Here is a 21390-nt window from a genome sequence, read left to right on the forward strand (position 1 = left end):
AGCCCATTACGACAGAAATTTCTTGGCCCGATGTCGGATTTGCGTCGGATCCGCGTTCTCTATGCGCAGGATCACGGGTGGTACCGTAATGAAATCCGACCCGAATCTCAAGCAAACCCGCGCTTAATTTCTCACGGAAAAGGCCTGTGGTGTCGGACAAACTGTCGTAAAATCAATTAGAAGAAAACTCAAACAAAACAGGAGTTCTATCAACTCCAGACAAGAGAAAACGTAGAAGGGCTAGCAGAGTTCAGCCTTACAACTTTGATCAAGAGGCTATCAAAAGGATAGTTCACAGTTTCTACTTGAACAAACTTCTGTCAAACTTCGAGCAAAGGGTACCTATCATAGAAAACGCACCACTTTGTACGTGTACAAGGTAATAAAACAAATGGGGTTTCGTTTATAGAACATTTTACAAGAAAAGGTATGTTTATGAGTAGCCTTGAGTGATCTGTAAGCGTCACTGCTGTACATAAAAAACTGCATGCTAAAAGAGAACAGATAAATAGTTCAGACAACTAAATTGTAGGATATCATCATAAGAGTCTCATCACCATGTGTCTAAAGATTGGGTTGATGAATGTGGCAAGGAGGACTCAAAGTACCCAAACTATAGTCTTACGGTTCCCCGATGCCGGTCAGAGAGCGGCGCCAAAAGCCAAAAAGGTAACACGGTCGAACGAACCCGAAAGGGTCTCTTCGAAACACACAATCTCGATTGAAATTATACACACACTGACACACAAATTGTACACACACTGACACACAAATTGTACACACACGGACATTTTGTCTGCATCTGGATACAGGTCGTCGCAAATGAACGAACGAAACACGAATCGCCGAAAGCGACAGCGGAGACGCAGATTTAGAAAACGACACAAACATCTCTGTCTCGAGAAGAAACGTGAACACTTGAATAGTGAAACACTTAGCACAGATAGCGCACGGAATGATAACCACATGTATTCTATTCTCCACTTGTGATAGCCTGCTTAGCAAATCCGAGAATGTAGTAACACTTGAAAAGTCTCACATTTTTGGTTTGAACAAGCGTTTGCAAGTGAAGAGAAGATAGGTAAAGTGGAAAATTCAGCCGCTGGCCAATGAAGCTTTACAAGTAGCAATGACTATAAGGTCTGGTAAGATTTTGAATTTATTTGACTATTTGACAAGAGAATATGTTTTTCTTTACCACCAATATATCAGTCTTTCTACACTTACTCTAAGTAACAAAAGTTAACTCCATCAATAAAATTGCGTTGTTTGCTGATGACACTACCTTCCGTGTGTCTTCGGCGATCAATAGACTACAACAAGACACAACTTAGCAAATTATGCGTTGGCATCGGGGTCCAAGTTGAATCCAAAGAAAATAAAAAATTGACTTAATTCGCTGTCTTTTCAGACAGACTGTCTGCTAAGAAAGCACACAGATATTTGGAATAAATTTATGTCGAGACTATTAACGAAGAGTCAACAACATTTGAGACGCAGCAATGCAGCAATCTAGTGACTGGATCAATCAAATATTTATGACTGATATGAACGACATTGTTTAGAAAGCAGATCCGCTTGTTGATATAAAAATATAAAAATTTGAGGTATGGCCAAACGTTTGCCCAGACTACCAAAGGCAAAACCCTTCATTACATAAACAACTGTTCAAATTTTGGCGCAGGTATTCTCCATTCCGCGAGAGAGGGAGTTATCAGGTGAGGTTGATGCAAACATGTTATCAGCGTAACAAATATACGAGATAATGACATCCGGATCAGCAATGGAGGAAAAACTTGAAAGGTAGCGGCACCTTACTTCAACGATCGAGTTTCTCTTTACCGAAGTGCTTGATTGGCTTGTAACCTAGATAATCTTGATGCAATTGTCACATCGCGTTGCGATTTTTTCATGTGCTTATCTAGTCTGTATTTAACGATGTAGAATAATTTGGTTAATGTCTAGGCTCTGGGTACTATTTTCTCCTAATCTTGCCAAAGGTAAGCTAAAACGGTCTGAATCTCTCTCGTACTCGTTTTAGTGCTAAAACATGGTACAGACGGTAACATGTATCTGCTAGCATGATGCTTGCACCGTTTCATTTGGTGTGGATGGCAGTATGGCGTAGAGACAAGCCTATTAAAATTAATCACTTACGCGATAGTTTTACGACACACAAAATTGTTACTGTCTGAATTTTACTAGTATGCACTCAGACTTCCTTAGCACCAGTCAGCTCCGTCCTGAAGTGGACATCACATTCAACGAAAGTGTACTAGCCTACCGACTCAATTACATTTAGGCGTACAAGCATAAAAACCTATTTATATTGCGATGAACCTTGGAAAAGCACACTGCTACGCATGTGGAGTAACGGAGTTGTACACGTTCCCTTGTGTCTGATTCTGCACGTGCATGGGTGGAGCAAACGAAGTCTTTTGATTTAATTGATTTGAACTTTTCCCAACTGTCTATGTGAATACATGTCGACGTTTGCTTCATCTCAATCTCCTGCTTTCCAAGAAGCAGTTGGTGCCGTTAAGTCAAAACCTTTATCAGTCCGTCAAGCAGCGAAGATCTATGGCTGTGCTACAACTCTTTACAGCCACGTCCGTGTTGATAAACACCAGCAAACTGGCAGGCTTACAACGCTTTCAGAGCTAGGAGAGAGGTAGTGGTTCGTGCATACATAGCTCCAGGAACATTTGGCTACCCAGCTGCACTTGACATGGTTGGCCGTATGCTCAAGCAATATCGAGAAGACGTTGGTTGTCAAATCTCGCTTCCATCAGGCGAGCCATCAAAAAAGTGATGGAGCGCTTTCGTCAAACGTTGACCAGGAACTAACTGAAAGGAAACCACAGCATCTAGCTTTCCAAAGAGCCAAGTATTGAACCCATAACCTTCCGAACGCAGACATTGACTCAAAACCTCTGTCACGGTAGAACTCGTATCAGCATGCATATCTTTCCAACACTCACAGTACTTGCCGAAAAGCATTTAGCAATATACCACCATCTCCTGCTGTGACAAACTGTTTATATCCAAGAATGGAGAAATCCCGAAAGGGCTCGTATTGTCTGGACCTGAAGAACCGTTTGAAAGTGAAGAGGAGATGGGGTGAGGCAAAAAATAAAGCCGCGAAACAATGAAGTTTTAGTATATACGAGATATAAACAGCTGTGTGTTTCAGCAAAAACCTACACTTACAGAAGCTTTCAGCTAATGATGTGAAAGTGGCAATGACTATAAGTGCTGTGTAAATACGCTTTGTTTTGGAAAGATTTTCAAATCATTTGACAATACAATATGTTTTTTGCCACAAATCTGTCTGTCTTTCTACACTTACTCATAGTAGCGAAAGTTAACTTCAGCATCAATAGCATTGTATGCTGATGACACTACCCTCCGTGTATCAATAGACTAAAACAAGACACAACTTAGCGCAATATGCGTTGGCATCAAGGTCAAAGTTAGACTCGTATTCTGACGTAGCGTGACCAGGGCCTCTAACAATTAGATACCGCTCGCTCCATTTGTTCTTTGGCGCTGCTTGTAATCAGAGTCTTATGCAACTTTGAGACTGCATCTATAGCTGGCGCAGCCCGGCCTGTACATAAGAGTATTTACTTCGCAATCCCGCCTATTCCTTGTGCATGCATTCCAAGCAAGACAAGTGTTGCTGGCGCTGTTCATACGCAGCGGAGACGTCCCCCGCATTACGGCGAGCCCCGTACCACTTTTGAAGAATATCACATGATGCAAATGCCGTTGGGCCAATCCGCCGTACCACTTTGTGAGTGCTCCACCGCCTCTGGCTGTTGTACGGTCACTCACGGCAGCAAGAGTAGTACTGCATGAGTAGTCCGCATGAGCGTTGGTGCTGTTTGAGTGCCTAATTGGCGACTTGCACTTACAACATTGAACGTTGTTCTTAAGTTTTAGATGAATAGAAAACTACAATGGACAGAAGAAATGGAGCAGGTATAAAGCATGGTTCACAAAATGTACCGTTTACTTCAGGAGTGAATGAGTACCTCATTTCAAGATGGTTGCAGGACATGCAAACGAAGGCGTGTTTTTAACCATTTAGTGTACCCGGACTGGACTACAGTACAGTTTGTACCAGACAATCCTAGACCGTGTTTTTATGCTAGATTGATTGGGCCAAGTTCATTCAGGGGCGCGCGATTTTCCGCAGATTTCTACTAGCAGTAGCCTGTCCTCAGCGGCATGCCAATCACATTTTGGAGCTTGCCTTCTACAATAAGATTTTGCCGCCTAACTGAAGGGCACCTATATTGTGAAACAGAGCTATCAATGTGCAATTCAAATCTACCCGAAGGGCACGAACAGTAGTTAAAGGTAACTTCATTTGACATCTTCAGTAATTTTATAGAATTACATAATTTTATAAGTGAAGCATTTTCTATAATACTGAACAACACAAATGCAGCACACGTGTACAGCTGACAGAGTGAATTTGGCAGAGTACTATTCAGCTGATTGCGTAAAAGTTTGATTCTACTGACGTTACAAAATGTAGACTACCCCTATGGTAGATCAACACTATACAAAACAGTCAGGAAGATGAGGTTTAGGTACAAAGACATAAAAAGAAGACTGCACTGTATGAGCAATACAAAATCATCGATGCACGTCATGAGTACATCAGGAAAATCCTGACTTTCCGTTCTGAGGGCAAGCCAATAGTCTACCTCGACAAGACCTGGCTCAATGCACATCATACTCGTGCGTATTGCTCAAACAACTACAGTGTGTTTCAAAAGTAACATACCCGTATATTATTGAAATACATTATGACAATAATTGTATATCTAAAGAGAATAATGCTTACATTTATTGCCCAAAATATATCTTTATAATAACAAAAACAGTTTTCATTTCAAATGTGGTGGATTGTCACTTTATGACGTCATAATAGTACGCCATGGCAACATAAATACTTGGCACCTTTAGTATAAAAGTGGAAAGAAAATTAATGATCTTAAGTCCAGTTTTCATGCCCATACAGGATGCCTTTGTCTTTAGAAGAGCGATTTTTTTTGGTTAAGGAAGTGTACAGTCATGGTGGAAAATATTCCAAAGAAGTTCAGAATATTTTCAAAGAAAACTTTGGAGAGGAACAACTTCCTGATCGACATTGTGTTGATGCATTAATGAAGAAATTCGAGCAAACTGGAAGCATGCAGGATCGACCTCGTAGTGGCCGTCCTTCAGTTATAAATAACGAAGCATTACGAGATGTCACGAAGAAACTTGATAGGAGCCCGCATAAATCTCTGAGACGTCTTTCACAGGAAGTTGGTATGTCGTTAACATCAACCTACAGAGCAGTTAAGAAGCAGAAGTTCTTCCCTTACAAAGTTAGTGCCGTCCATGAACTCAAGGCACAAGACACCGAAAAGCGAGTAAGCTTCTGTCGTTGGTTTCAACAATTCATCGACATGAATGGAGAAAATATCTTGAATGATACATTCTTTACTGATGACGCATGGTTTCATTTATCTGGCTATACGAACAGGCAGAATTCGAGATCATGGGCAACTGAAAATCCCCATGAAATATTCGAGAAGCCGCTTCATGACCAAAAGATCGGTGTCTCGTGTGCAGTATCCAGGAGCCGTATCATTGGGCCAATCTTCTTCGACAGCACCGTTAACTCTGATCGGTATATTAAGAACATTTTTGTTCCGTTTTCTGAACAACTTACAGCATCAGAAAAGCAAAGAACATGGTTCCAACAAGATGGCGCCACTACTCATACTGCACGAGCTACGATGACAGCCGTCCGCAAGGTATTCGGTGAACGCGTCATTTCACAAGATTTATGGCCACCACGCTCACCAGACCTGACGCCACCGGATTTTTACCTTTGGGGAAAATTGAAAGATCTTGTTTATGCTGACAATCCTCGTTCAATCAATGATCTTAAACATAATATCAGACAAATCATTTGCCGATATCAGATGTGAGGAACTGCACCGAGTCTTCAGCAGCCTGCGTCGGAGAGTCGAACTCTGTCTCCAAGTGGATGGCTCACATTTCCAGCAACTGTTATGATTAGTTAATGTAGCAAATATTTCTAATTATAAATATTTTTAATTATAAATACTTTCGGTATGTTACTTTTAAAACATCTTGTGAAATAGAGAATAGGGATAATCATTTGGCGGATGAGAACAGTTGACTGAAGAAAATTGCTATTTTAGATTATTGGCTAGCTGTAAACTTTAGCATCCTACCTTGCTTGATGCCAAATATCAGCATTTTTGTTCGTCGAGAAAACGTCCCAAAAAATTGTTGAACACGACTAGTCGTCACCGGAGCAGGTGTTTATAAGTCACGTGACTAACATAAATCAAATTTTTGAGCCGTTAGAAAGGAAAAATCGGCAAAAAACGATCAAGTAAGGTTTATTAATCCGGGCATTTACTTCTAAGCACGCTAAAATGACGTAAATCGCTATTGCGCAACCGTCAGATCCGTGTATCGGTATTTTCTTTGCGCTTCGACTTCCGTGTTCGTTCTCTTGTGTTTGATCTTTACGTTTGTTGCAATGGCTTTTCGACGTAAGCGAAAGTTTCATGGAAATCAGCACACTACGCCGAAGAAGCCAGCGATGGAGATGTCGCGCTCTGAAGCCAAACTGCGCGATGTGTCGTACGACGTGGGACCGTCCTCCTCTGGCAGTGCGTCAGCGAAGCTAGAAGGCTATCGCTTTATTGATATGGACGTGCTGGCAGCGTTCTTGGGTGCTAGTCTTGTTTGTGCGAGGTGCCATGGACAAGTCAGCCTTTCAGAAGCCGAAGACGAGCGAATGGGGTTGGCTTCGAAGCTCGTGTCGACATGTCAAAGATGCCATCACGAAGAAAAGACATTCATCAGCAAAAACATTGATCGTGGAGCTATGGACGTCCACAGACGAGTGGTTCTTTCAATGAGAATGATAGGGTGTGGACTAGAACCGCTTCAGCGCTTTTGTGGCTATATGAACATGCCAGGTTCCATGGGAGAACATCCATATCAAAGTCACGTGACGGCGCTACGCAACGCGGCCGAAGAGGAAGCTGAACAGAGTATGAAGAAAGCAGTAGATGACATTAGGCACTTCCACGATGAGAATGTTTATGGTACCATTAGTATTGGAGTGTCTGGTGATGGAACCTGGCGAAAACGGGGCTATTCATCCTTCCATGGCGTAGGCACGGTAATTTCTATTGTATCAGGAAAATTAGTCGATCTGTCTGTCAAGTCCTCCTACTGCCGTGCCTGTGCCGTATGTAAGAAGAAAGAAGGAACAGAGAAATACCATGAGTGGCTCACAAAGCATAGCCCCAACTGCCACAAGAACTACAGCGGTTCTTCAGGAGGCATGGAGGTATCCAGCATGATAGACATCTTCCAGAGGTCTATGGCCACAAGAAATGCGAAGTATACAGAATATTTAGGTGATGGTGACAGTAAGGCAATCAAAGGAATAAATGATGCTGCACCATATGGCCCAGACCTACTGGTAGAAAAACTTGAGTGCATCAACCATATGTCCAAACGACTATATCATCGCCTGGAAAAAGTGAAAGCAGACAACAAGGGTAAGAAGCTATCAGATGGGAAAGGAATGGACGGGAAAGGGAGGTTGTCCCTGAAAGTGATGAAAGAATTACAAATGTACTTTGGAAAGGCAATCAGGGACAACCAGGAGGACTTACAGGCGATGAAGAAAGCCATCTGGGCAACTTATTACCATCGGTCGTCAACTGACGAAAAACCACAACATCATTTCTGCCCAGATGGCGAGGACACATGGTGCAAGTAGAATAAAGATGCCTCCACATACACACATCATGATGTAATTCCACACCCTATCGCTGACCTCATCAAACCAGCCTATGAAGAAATGACTAAGGATGAACTCCTGAAGAAGTGCCTTCATGGTGGCACCTCAAAGGCTAATGAGGGTTTTAATAATTTGTTGTGGAAGATAGCTCCAAAGTCGGAATTCTCAGGACTTCCAACTTTGGAGCTATCCTCATACTTAGCAGTTTTAAAATTTAATGATGGAGAGAGTTCCGTAGCTAGAGTCTTAGATAGAGGGGGTGGGGGGGAAATAGGTAAATTTTCAATGGTGACAGCAAGAAAGAAGGATGAGAGGACGGTAAAGGCTAGTGAATATAAGGAGAGGGAGGAGGTGAAAAGGAAGAGATTCCAGCTGAGGAAGGACAGATCAAGCAAAATGAAGAAGCAGGTAACTACAGAAGGGCCAGAGTATGGTGCAGGGATGTTCTGACTTACAATGTCGAGTTTAGATTTCAGGTAATATTATAACTTTGAAAATCTAGATAAAATCAAATTCTGCATAAAGTGTCTATAAAAAATAATCTAAATTTAGTCAAGCGTATCTACTTCAAGTTCCACCAGCCTCCTAGCGGATGAAGTAAGAGGTTGCCTCAGAAATCGACGCGGATCTGGAATCAGACTTGACATAGGGTCCGCAAATGGGGCCCACGTTCACGTTCTGCTGCGTATCTCTTCTTGTTCGGACGGAAACCTTGTCAATCTGCTGCACCCATAACCTGGATGTATGCAGAGACCATTTCAGCCGTATCTAAGGTGTAGCCGTTAGTTTCTAATAACGCCAATTTTTCAAAATTCGTACCCTGCTCAGACCGTTATCTCCCGTTCGAGAGGTTCTAGATTGATGAAACGACGTGCATTCGTTGCGGACGCGCCTACGAACAAACTCGTACAGTAAGTAGTCCCAACGACATACGGGAGATTTTAGCGCAAAATTTGAATGTGAAGTGTACATTGCCGCCATAAAGAGAGCGGACAAAGGGTCATGTACCGTAATTGAAGGTAAGAAGACATACATTAGAGACTGTACATCTATTAACCGACAAGAAGACTTATGAGTATTTGTAGTCCTGTTGGTGTTGTTTGTTGGTCGCTGCATTTTGTCAAGAATTCAATGTGGTGGTTCGTTTTTGTTAGAATAATTTTCTTTTGGTGTAATTTGCGTTGTGTGGTGTTAGTCTATTATGGCAATCAGTGGCGGATCCAGGGATAGGCGCGAGAGGCGCGCGCCTGTACCTCACACGTCGTCGACTACTGGTAGTGCGCGTTTCATCGACTCCCACGTATCGTTTGGGCTAACGTGCACGTGAGTTTCATGCATGAACTCGAGCTCTGGAACTTTAGCGCGCCAGTTTGGCACAAAGCACACGAGCTTGTCTTGGACTACTAGTGTTCTTCGGTAGCCTCGCGTAGCCAGACCCTACAGTACTCGCTTCGCTTTGCTTTAGCGGGTAAGGTCTGGCTACGCGAGACTAGTTCTACGGAAGTTGCGAGAACTTTCCACAGGAGGGTCGACTATCTAGTTTTCGTTGTTGGCGGAGAGAAGTCATTGAAAGATGTACGGTCATAAGCGTCCTCCTAAGCAGAGGGCTGCTGATCAGAGGAGCTTGGCAGAAATGTTTCAGCCAGCGAAGAGAGTATCCCAGGAGTGTAGAGATGCGGCCACTAGTACAAGTGTTAACTGTATCTCGGACGACAGTCAAAGTGGGGTTGCTGCTGGTGAGGACGATGACAGTGTGCAGACAGTAAGTGACGGAGTTGGTAATATGAAGTCTGGAGGTGGTAGTCAGGACGTGGTTGCGACAACTGCAGAGGTTGTTAGTGATAGTGACCATGGATCATTCTTGGAGGCTGTAGCTACAGCCATGGAAGGGAAAGCACTCAGTGATGAGGACAAGGTGAAAGTGATTGCTAGGAGAAAACCAAGCGAGCAGACAATATTGCCTTTTAGGAAGTATGTTGATAAGCGCAGGAAGAGTGGCTACTCAGAGAGATTTGTCCAGAAAAAGTGGTTTGACCAATTTGATTGGCTAGGATACTATGGCAAACACAAGGAAGAAGGCCTCTTTTGTTTGCCCTGCGTATTATTTCCTACCGTTTATCGAGAGGGATCATGCCGTGGTGATAATTTTGTTGTCCGTCTTCACAGGGATTGGAAGAATCTTATTGCTGATGTTGCTGAGCATGAATCTACCCAGTACCACAGAAATGCTGCTGCCAAGTTGCTGGTATTTCTTAGTACTGACAAGCACCCTTCTGAGAGGATAGACCTGATGCAGTCTCAAGCAGCTACAGAAAGGGTATCTGCCAATCGTTGTATACTGTTGTCTGTTCTGAGGTGTTTAGAACTAGCTGCACGTGAAGGTGTAGCGCTGCGCGGTCACCGTGATGACCTTACATATGATCATTCACCTCAAGGTAACTTCATGGCGTTTGTGAAGTTTGCTATCGATTCTGGCGATATTGTCCTGAAGGAGCACCTTGAGTGTTGTTCTCGTAATGCCACCTACATGTCGAAAACTACCCAGAATGACCTCATGAAATTGATGGCAGATGACATAATTCAGCAAATAGTGGATAATGTAAAAAGTAGTCCCTTTTTGCTGTGCTGGCAGATGAAGTAAGAGATGTAAGTGGGTGGGAGCAGTTGGCAGTGTCTCTTAGATACATGAAGGACAACAAGGCAGAAGAGAAGTTGATTAAGTTCATTGCTTGCAGCTTTGGGACAGGTAGTAGCATCTGTGCTGAGATACGGAATGCCTTGAGGCAGCTTGGTCTTGATGAAACACGTTGTCGAGCCCAGGCCTATGATGGTGCTGGTGCTATGTCTGGCCACCTTAACGGTTGCCAGAAGAATTTTCGAGACCATGTACCCCGGGCACAGTACTATCACTGCTGCAGTCACCAACTGAACTTGGCGTTGACAAAGTCTTGTAATGTGTCTGAAGTTCACTGCATGCTTTCCGACTTGAAGGCTGTTGGGCTCTTCTTCAAGTACTCCCCAAAACGGCAACGAACATTAGAGCAGAGTGTTGAACAAGAAAACACCAAGCGGACATCTGCCGGTGAAAAGCCAATCAGAGCTCAGAAGCTAAAGCTACTGTGTGAAACTCGCTGGGTAGAACGGCATACTGCCTTAAAAGACTTCAGAGATATGTACTTTGCCTTAGTCCACTGCCTCCAAGTTATTTCAGGCCAGATCATTGCCACTCCAACTGCTGCCTCTAAGTACGATGCGAAGTCTGTCACTGAGGCAAATGGCCTCCCCCGCTCGATAACGTCAGATTCATTCATCGTAGCTCTGCACTGCTGCACATATCTGTTCGGTTACACAAAGTGTCTGAGTGTTCTACTGCAAGGATCGCAATTGGATGTGCTGGAGGCATATGGTGAAATCAACCAAGTTCTAGGTCTGTTAGAAGAGATCAGAAGTAACAGTGAGAGAGAATTCTCTTCAATTTTCGCCTCTGCATCAGCAGTTACATCCCGTGTCTTAGACCAAGACCATCCACAAGTTCCTCGCTTAGCTGCACGACAGACACTACGCAGCAATCATCCTGCATCAACTCCAGAGAGCTACTGGCGGAGAGCTGTCTTCATTCCATTCATTGACAGCATGATCAGTGAACTTGGCAGTAGGTTCACTGGCATGAGCCATGCATCAGTGCAAGGACTGCTGCTCCTGCCAAAACACTGCCAGAGCCTCACTCCTCACCACCAGGCAGCTATCCTGAAGACTTATGCTCCAGATTTGCCTGATGACCCAACTTTCGAGGCCGAGATACGCCGATGGAAGAGGAAGTGGGAGTATGCAGGTGCTGCTACCTTACCAACCAGTGTTACAGAGACGCTGGGTGCTGTGAATGAAGTGGCATATCCCAACATTGTCTGCATTCTTCCCCTGTTGTTGATAATACCCGTCACCACAGCCACAGTTGAAAGAGCGAACTGTGCACTAAAGCTGATCAAAACAGACCTGCGGAGCACGATGGCACAAGACAGGCTAAATGCGCTAGTGCTCATGTTTGTCCACAAGGACTTGTCTGTCAACCATGAGCGTGTGATAGACTCTTTTGCGAAGGCATATCCGAGACGCTTGCTGTTCCTGGATCCAACTGCTACAACAGAAGAAGCACAATCACAGTGACGGTGACATTGTTTTCAGTGATGGTTGTATTGTCGGTCCATCAGATTTCTTCTTCAGTTCTGAATCAGTGATGTTACTTTTCCACACTCCTCTGTTTTCTGATGCTATATATCAACCTGTTTTGCATGTGTTGAGTAAAGTGAAATATAGTTATAATATGAAAATATCACAAACTCGACCTCATTTGAACTGATGACTATAAGATATTCCTAGAGGACCAGCTGCGAAAATGTTGAACATGGACACGTGACTAACTGGTGACGTCATTACCGAACCTGACAGACCGCGCCTGTACCTGGTGAGAATCCTGGATCCGCAACTGGCAATGAAGGCCTACGTGTGCCTTCCGGAAATGTGTTAGATCTATCATACTTCACGCAGGATGGAAATAGGAATGGATTGCAAATGCAGAGTTGGTCTTTAGAGAAAAAACTAGAACAGGAGACTACCACCAAGAGAAGAATACAAACCACTTCATGGAGTGGTATGAGAGGAAGCTCATCGCCAACTGTCCTCCACGCTCTGTCATCGTCCTTGACAATGCCGAATACCACAACTGTGGTAGAAAAATCCGTACAATGATGGACTATTTAGAGAATCGCAACATCTAATACGACAAAACGCTCAAAGCAGAAATCTTAATTCATGCTTATCTAAGCACGTAACCCACAGAGCACGGACATGACAGACGTTCTCGCGTCCGAGAAGGGCCACCAAGTTCTTCGACTTTCAGTTGGCCATTGCAAACTAAATCCCATCGAAAACGTATGAGCACAACTTAAGCCTATGCTGCAGCGCACAATGGCAGCAACTGAGAGATTGGCCAAGGAAGGAATCCAAAACGTGACGGCTGAGAAATGGAAGAAGTGCGTTGACTCCGTAATTAGCAACGTAGAGTACCATTATACAACCTGTGATATCATTGTATAGAACAAGCGGAAGAGAGTCTAGTGATAGAAGTAAGGAACGATGACTCCTCGAGCTCTGAAAGCAAGGAGATCTTTGTTTCTGACTCTGAAGACGTCACTGACAACTTCTTGGCTGTCTCACGCTTCCCTAGAAATGCAATTCAGATAATGAAGTTTCCCATTTAGCTAGAATTGGATGGGTCATGTCAGAATGGGGTGGAGTCTACGTATGTAATCCTCCGAAAGCTGCTCGTTCTAACGTATCTGAGTGTCATTCTTATTGTTTGAGAATACACCAATGTCTCCGCCTCCAAACGTCCGTTCGAGAGGTACCAGTTCAACGTTAAGTGCCAGAACCTAAAGATCTGGGAATTCTCCAATACAGCATCTATCGTTGGAATGGACTTAAGTTAACCCTCCCTCGGTGGACCACAACTCCAGTTGTATGACGCCCACCACGTGAAGACTACCGTGAGCATCTGCGCACGACTAACGAAGAAAGGCCAAAACAGGTCCTTATACACCCCAACCGTTAGGAAAGATGTGGCCTGATCCCTTGTTCTAATGGTCCAATCAGAGACGCGTTGTTGCTATGCAGAATAGACCAGTCGAAAACCGGTATGACTAGTCGCCATTTTGTCTCGAGCATGTCTTCTAGAAGGTCTTGCCGCGATAATACTAACGCTAGGCTCCTGGAACTGACTTGGTCAGTGCAGGCGACATCTGATGATGATGTCCCAGGGCCATCTACCGCCGTCCGAGGTGAAACATTCAAATGCGACAGGTTTTTGCGTGCGAACAAACAGTGTTGTGTTAAAGGTTCTTCGGCCCGTCGCCGTCGGCCTAGGAACGACGACGAAGAGTTTTTGGTGGACGAGAGGGATGACACCGAGATGGATACTATCGAGGGAGACGAGGAGTCAGAGGAAACCACCACCCGTTCAACTTCCGGTGTCGCTGCTGCTACCGGAAGTCGCGGAAGACGGAGGAGTCGCACGTCTGTTGCCGGTAGCGGCAAAGGACAACGCGCGGAGCAGCGACGTCAACTAGACGCACAGTCAGCGAGAGCTGTGGAACTTGATGCCGAGAACGGTTGGCGTACCGTCCACCAGCCAACGTGCGTCTGGGAGTTCGAGATAAGCAGTCCGGACCCACAAAACAGTTCAGGGACGACGAAGGGGCTTTGCCGTAAGGTTTCATGCGGTGATGGAATTTTAATTATGTGACTGGAATGTTGATAATTTTTTTAGTTTTTTTCATTGTTTTTCACGGAGGGTGTGTGGGAGCTGTTGGATAGAAGCACTAATTTGTATGCGCTAAACTATCTGGATGAACCAACTGAGGAAGACCTTGCCCGACCATGGACAGACGTCACCGTCCCTGAGCTCAAGGCCTTTTTTGGTTGCCTTATATACACATGGGCATACAGGATCTACCTCGTCTTGAAATGTACTGGTCCAAGAAAGATTTTTATTTACAATCTAACTTGGCAAGTGTCTTCACTGTGATCAGGTAGGTCAAGTGTTCACATTTCTTGATTTCAAAAGATATTTACAGAGTGTTATTACCCAGATTCGAGCAAATCTTACGATTTCTGCACGTTTCTGACCCCTACACAGAGATTCAACCCGGTCAGGAAGGGTACGACAAGTTTGGCAAGATTATACCTCTTATTGATGCCTTGAAGAAATCGTTTCAGGCAAAGTATTCCTAGCCCCAGGACATTGCCGTTGACGAGGCGATGATTCCCTTCAAGGGTCGAATCTCGTTCCGTCAGGTTTGCATAGAAAGTAAAATTTTGTGTGAATGTGTGTCAACCGGCTTGTCTGCATGTGTACAGTATATCAAGTCGAAGCCGCACAAGTAAGGCATAAAAGTATTTGTCTTGTCATCTAGGAACGGTTCCGTTTATGATTTCAACGTTTATGTTGGTGAGTGGGTTTCATTTTTATTCAAAACTAGTGGTCTTTCAATAGCTATGCTGCAGGAAAGGATACTACTGTTGATGACGTGGTTGTTGCTGATGATGATTCTCCTGGCTTGGCAGATGATGATGGTGATGGCAGTAATGAAGATGATGATGGTGGTGAATGAGTTTTATATTTCGGTGACAAGACTGATGCAACTGAAAATTATGATTTTGTAGGTGATGCCCCTGCTGCTGCTGGTGGCAGACGAAAGAAGTTTGGTTTGTGTTCACAGGCGGAAATCGATCTTGTGAGAAATTTGTCAGGTCTCGGGCATGTTGTTTATACTGACAATTTTTACACAAGCCCGGAGCTGTACCAATGGCTGCTCGATCGCCGCATTTATGCCTGTGGCACGTGTAAACCAAGTCGGATCGGTTTCCCGAAACAACTTGCCCTCAAATTCTACCTCCCAAAGCTTGAGCTGAGAGGGGATATCACCGGTGGTTTGCCAAGGCTGACATGGTTGCATGTTTGTGGTTAGACAGGAGGTAGGTCCTTCTCATGTCAGCTGTTGGTAAATGTAACTGTATGGTAGTATTTCTGTGCAGATACGTTCATATGCTATCGACATACCATATTGCAGAACTAGGGAATGGATCGTTGCCAACCTGTGTGAGGAAGGATAGGAGAAAGAAAGTAGTTGTTCTGTGTCCTCCTATGTTGCCAGACTACGTGAAGAACACGAGAGGAGTAGATCGTGGCGACCAAATGATCTCACTGTACAATGCTGGTCGCAAGAATATGAAAGTACGTTGTCTTTTTCTGTCGCTAAGAAGTTGTTTATACATTGTTTTATCACAGGGATGGAAGGCGATACTGTGGTATCTGTTAGAGTGTGCCATGCTAAATTCCTTTATCGTGGAAGGAGAGTTTGATGAGAGACATCGGGGTACTGGTCGGAAGACAGATTATTTAGCATTTAGGAAAGACCTGGCAAAGTCGTTAATAGATGGCTTCAGTAGTCGAAAGGAAGTTCCGGCAAGAAACATCCAAGTCGACAGCCTGAATCCCTTTTCGGGGCACTTGCCTCAGTTTGTGCCAGAGAACAAGGAATGTGTTCTTTGCACAAGAAGGGGGGAACGACACCATTCCCATGTCAAATGCACGTCTTGTGAGCGTCATTTGTGTGTGGCTCGTGATCGAAATTGCTTCAAGCAATTTCATGCCACGAGGGACTTGTAGGGTATGTAGAACTGATTATGGCAAATGTTACACTACTATGTGCTAATGTGGTGTGTACAATTTAGGTGTGGTGTGAGATGTCGTCTGGTGTGTCTGATGTGTGCTGTCATTATCGTTAAAAACGTTTTGGGGCAGTATGAGTTCCGACCTCCACGTGGTCTGCCCTGGGTAATGCTAACAGAAGCACAATGTCTAAGTGTATGTTGTCTAGTGTCTGTGCATGTGATTTTTCAGCATATTCAACCAATTATATTGATCATAGTATTTGCCATGTAATAATTTTTGCTTGTGCATTAGTTATTGTGTATAATAAAATTTGAAGTTGTTGCTATGGAAACGAGATATTAACGAAAAGATTCAGACTTCATCACTGATCACTGCAATATACGGTTGCTAGGTGGTTTGCGCATACGGAGATTTTATATTCAATTTTTATTAAAGAAGCCGTATGTAGCCTCGCATTCCGGTTTGCGAACGCTAACGGGTAAAGAGATTGCTAAAACAAGAAATACGGGTGTTTGATACTTGGTTTTTCACCTACAGACCTCGTGATGACCTTAGCTCGTGTGTTACATCCTAAAGGGTCTGCAGACAAAAAGATACGATAACTAAAACGTCGAGTATACAGATCCATGGTTCAAATAGGCTTCACAAACGTAAGATCAACTTAGACTTGAACTAAAATTGTAAGAAGTAAACTATTTGGCACTGCAATGCACTAGACAAGTTCAAACCATATGGCTTTGCCATCCATGGATGTATAGATGGATATGTTTCGATTCACTACATTATAGCGGCTGCATAGTCCGTAGAGTATTTCCAATGCGACAAGTTATTCATGAAAGATCATGAGGTAGAAAGTGGCGACAACGATTAATGATAAAAAAGGTCATTTCTAACTACTACTTACGTTGTGGGGAATCAATAAGAGATAAATACTAAGGCTTCTGCTACACGTATAGGTAGTTTTCTACGAAATTTCTGATCTGTGAAGGTTGTCCCAGAAATTAAGATGCAACCAGGGAAATGAAAACTCGGTTATTTCATATGTAAAGCCATTCTGCGTAGAGAAGCGGGTGATGATTTTCGTGGATTCAAGAATTTGGAAATGGGTGCATGGTCTACCGCAAATCAGGTCATTTACAAATGACATTTCTGATAGCTATGATATACTTAACTGGTATATCTACTCTATTTACAATAGCGTATAGAATGTTGGTAGTTACAGCAAAGAAAACTGTTTACTGAATTGTGAATCTTCTTCAATGTTGGTGCCTTTACACTTTGCACATTACCTGTTCGCTCCATTCTCCGTTGTTTTAGAGGATAGCTTGACAACTCAAACATACAGTACATATGAGACAGGAGATCCTCATCTTTCTAAGATATTTGGGAGAAGTACAATTTGCACATTTCAGAAATTGCATCAGATTCTGTTTCTACGCGTCGGTTGCAAGAGCAACTTAGCAATGTCGCCAAGAAATGAAACTCTCACAAGACAACAACAACCCATCTTGCTGTGGCACCAGCAACAATCCCTGATGTTCTCTATGATTGCCTCCAGCTTTCAGGTACAATACCAGTCTGCATCAGCTCACGCTCTCTTCGGCGATAGGTAGCGTATTGTCATGAAAGATTATGGTTAGATCAAGAAATTATCTAAACCTTGTTGACCGAACTGAGACTGCATGCAGAAGAGAGACATCAGCACTGCCACCAGAATACACCAACAGTTGGCAGTTAAATACACCAAAAACACACAGGAGAGAAAATACTATATTTGGCTCTACTGGAGAGAGATTCTGAATTGGAAACTTGACTGTAAATGATCAGCAAAATCGTTTCTCCATGGGCTGTTGGTGATCTTCGGGCCTTCAGTTACTACTTGTCATTGTCGCTTCGCTTCTCTGAGAGTGAGATGGTACACTGTTCAGTGAATGAGCTTCTCTGACATATTCGTCATTGTGTGACATATCACGTGGCTTATCAGACGATAAACAAAAAAAGGGGGTTCTAGCGTACTGTACTGTTATTAGTTATTGACTGTAGAAGTCGTAACGTACCTATCTACCTACCTACTTTAGGGTCTGAACAAGCGTTTGGCACTATAGAGGAGATACGGTGAGGTAGAAATTGCAGCCGCGAGACAAAAAAGCTTGCAATGTCACGATACCAACACCTGAGAGAGATATAAAAACATTAACTTGCAGAAACCTCTCAGCTAATGATGTCAAAGTGACAATTACTATAAAGGTTAGGAAAGATCTTCAACTTATATGCCAAGAGGATATAATGTTTGCGGTATTGTACTGTTATTATTGGTTTGTGATTGTAAACGTCGTAGAGTCGTTGTGTACTTGTACTTGGTAGATGTGCTGTACGGTATTGTACTTGATCAGATTTAAGTTATCGGTAAATCCCAACTACCTATCTTGTGGGATCTGACTACTATAGAGAAGATACGGTGAGGTAGAAATTGCGCTGCGAAACAAAGAAGCTTGCAGTGTCATGATAGAAACACCTGGGAGATTTACAAACACCTAACTTGCAGAAACCTTTCAGCTAATGATGTCAAAGTGGCAATGACTAAGAGTTCTGTATGAAAGTGTTGCTTTTTGAAAGATTTTCAACTTTAAATACTTGACAAGAGAACATGATGTTTTCCCTTAACACCAATCTGTCTAACCTCAGTCAGAATTGCATTGTATGCTGATGACACTACATTCCGTGTGTCTTTGACTAACAATGGACTACACTAACAACAGACTACAACAAAACAAATCTTAGCGAAATATGCGTTGACATGAGGGTCAAAGTTAAATCCTAACAAAACAAAAGGCATTTGACTTGTGGTTCGCGGTATAATCGGAAAATTGTTCGCTAAAAATTGCCTGTTCGTTAGAAAGCATAAAGATATTGATAATTAGCTTGCATCGAGACTATCAATAAAACACTCCAATGTAACTGAGACGCAGCATTGCAACAAAATAGTGAAAGGCTAAAGCTAATCATTCATGGCAGTTATAAACGACTTTTCTACAAACTAAATCCACTCTTTGATTTAGAAGCAGATTGAAGCATGCCCTGCCATACCATTTGACTGATTACAAAGAGCCAAAACCGTTCATTATATAAAAGGTGTGTTCTAATTTTGACGTCACTTTCTGCATTTCGCGCGAGTCTGGGTTACCAGATTATTGCACTCAACGCTAACCGTAACCCTGACCCAACGCTAACCGTAACCCTAACTCGCAATTCTGAAGCTGGCCGAAGTAAGAACGTCTAGCAGCCCGTTGGGGCATTGTATGACGAGAGCCACTGCGAAAATGGTGAGTGCCAAATGGAGACAGCATGAAAAGAGGAAAGAAGGCCAATGCAATGCTAAAGATGCTCCAAGATTTAGTTAAACAGCCTGTAGTTAACAATTAACAATACACACGTTGACTGCCTAGCAAGAAGTTGATCTGCCCACAAGTAACTCACATTAAACCCAGTTTAAAAAGTTTGATTACAACACAATAAGAGTGAATCGTCTTAAAATCATTTCAGAGAATATTTCTCTTAAAATAAAGCCTTAAATCAACTCAGAGAAAATCCGCTTGCTGAGTGCATTTCTCTAAACATAAACTCAGATATCTGAGTGTGACGACTGTCAATTCAGTATTGCATAATCTCACAATGTTTCTCATACTCTTTCATCTCATCTATTGGGCAGACGAACATCAAGAGAGTACCGCACTGTAAGAAAGAGTGCCAAATGTCTCGGTCAATCCCAGAAATTATAAACAAATCATTAAAAACAGTTAGTCGGTTACCACATGCAGTCTCTCGTGGGCTAGGTTGACACCTCACAGAAAACTGTAAATCTCGCCTAAATTAACAGCTAAATTCCGTCTTAGGGTGTGTCATCAAGCTGCTCCGTGATCAGAACACCGAATTTCGAGTTCTTCCCTATTCAACTAAAACTACGTCTAAAAACAAGCTTAGCTATTCGATAATGTTACCTCAAAAGTATTTCGCGCAATTTTGGTGCTGCGCCAAGTTAAAGAAGGATTAGAAGAAGGTCTTCCATGCGCAAGCGTCGCCGAAAGTATCTAGTCATTCTCCGCCATTCTGCACGATATGGGAACGCAGATGCGCTTTCCACGTGGTAGACACGTGACGCAACTCTACGTATAGAATCTAATGACGTTCGTTGGATATAATTCAAATTATCATATCCTGCGTGTATCAAGCGCAGTTGCATTTATACGGGTAGTTGGGGCGTGGTTTACAACAACTAATTGTTGCAACGGGTTCCCAACGCATAACAACCAATCAGCACGTCTGACACTAATTACCGCGAAGTATTATGTTCGTTTCCGGTTTCGTAAACGAAGCATGTTTGAGATGCCTCGTCCTCGCGTGTTGGTGGAAGAAGAATTCCTCATCCAAAACCTGAAACAGGCAGCTACTTTCGCTGTAACGGCTATGGTTTCGTTGATCTTGAGCTGTTTTCAGGGCAGTTGGAGGAAGTTGCAGGGAGTTCCACGTGCAAGAAAGTAAGTCTGCGACTGAAGATTGGAAGCAATAGACTAGGATTTTCTATTGCGCTGTTGCTGGAGTTTACGTACAGGTGAGTGTCGCTGAACGCAATGAACATTAGGATGATATGATATCACGCGGCTGAAATAAACACCCGCTAGAGATTGTGCGTACTTCTTTCTAGGTATTGCGGTGCTTTTGAACTTCGAAACGAATTGGACGTGGTGGAAATAACCCTTTCGAAGTGAATAGAAGAATGGTGCTGGCAGCTCGTGGGATTGGGTGTTGTCTCAATGATTTAGAGGCGAGCGTTGTCACTTGCTCTAGTACACGTTCTTTATTTCATTCATGTAGAAACTAGCAGCAGTTGTTGGGCATGAACGGCGGTTTGGGCAATGAGTCATTTGCATCAAACCAGAAGGCTGTGCAGGTTGCTGTTGTTTCTGTCATAGGCGTAGGAACCGTGGGGGCACTGGGGGCACGTGCCCCCACAACCGAGCCAGGCTGTCACGCCGACGTGTCGTGTGCGCATGTGCACGTTACACGTGAAGGTATGTCTGACAACGGCATTGGACCTGGACGCGAGATCGAGGAGCGCACACCGCCTCCACCACCTAAAAGACGGAATCAGAGTATTCTGAACTTCTTTCCTGCCTCGTCCAACTCCGATACAGCGGTGAGTAGAAGCTCATCAGGTAGCGCAGTTGATGCTGGAGCTAGCGTCTTCTCTGACCTTGATCAGGGATTTACATCAAGAAGTACATTTTTCTGAACCTTTCTC

The 21390-nt window shown here is 43.5% G+C and overlaps 3 protein-coding genes and 1 pseudogene across 3 annotated transcripts; all 4 read left to right on the forward strand.

The window, feature by feature from the left end:
* Positions 1-5036: 5036 nt before the first annotated feature.
* On the forward strand, positions 5037-5996 carry LOC134188488 (uncharacterized). Its single transcript, XM_062656652.1, has one exon. The coding sequence runs from the start codon at positions 5037-5039 to the stop codon at positions 5994-5996; it is 960 nt and encodes a 319-aa protein (XP_062512636.1).
* A 651-nt stretch (positions 5997-6647) lies between these two features.
* Positions 6648-8428, forward strand: LOC134188907 (uncharacterized). Its single transcript, XM_062657114.1, has one exon. The coding sequence runs from the start codon at positions 6650-6652 to the stop codon at positions 7838-7840; it is 1191 nt and encodes a 396-aa protein (XP_062513098.1). The 5' UTR covers positions 6648-6649; the 3' UTR covers positions 7841-8428.
* Positions 8429-10506: 2078 nt separating this feature from the next.
* Positions 10507-12025, forward strand: LOC134188489 (52 kDa repressor of the inhibitor of the protein kinase-like). Its single transcript, XM_062656653.1, has one exon. It carries the CDS (start codon positions 10547-10549, stop codon positions 12023-12025), a length of 1479 nt encoding a protein of 492 aa, XP_062512637.1. The 5' UTR covers positions 10507-10546.
* Positions 12026-12826: 801 nt separating this feature from the next.
* Positions 12827-15467, forward strand: LOC134188490 (uncharacterized; annotated as a pseudogene).
* Positions 15468-21390: the final 5923 nt, after the last annotated feature.

The sequence above is a fragment of the Corticium candelabrum genome, chromosome 13, assembly GCF_963422355.1.
Source record: "Corticium candelabrum chromosome 13, ooCorCand1.1, whole genome shotgun sequence".
In the NCBI taxonomy this organism is placed as follows: Eukaryota; Metazoa; Porifera; class Homoscleromorpha; order Homosclerophorida; family Plakinidae; genus Corticium; species Corticium candelabrum.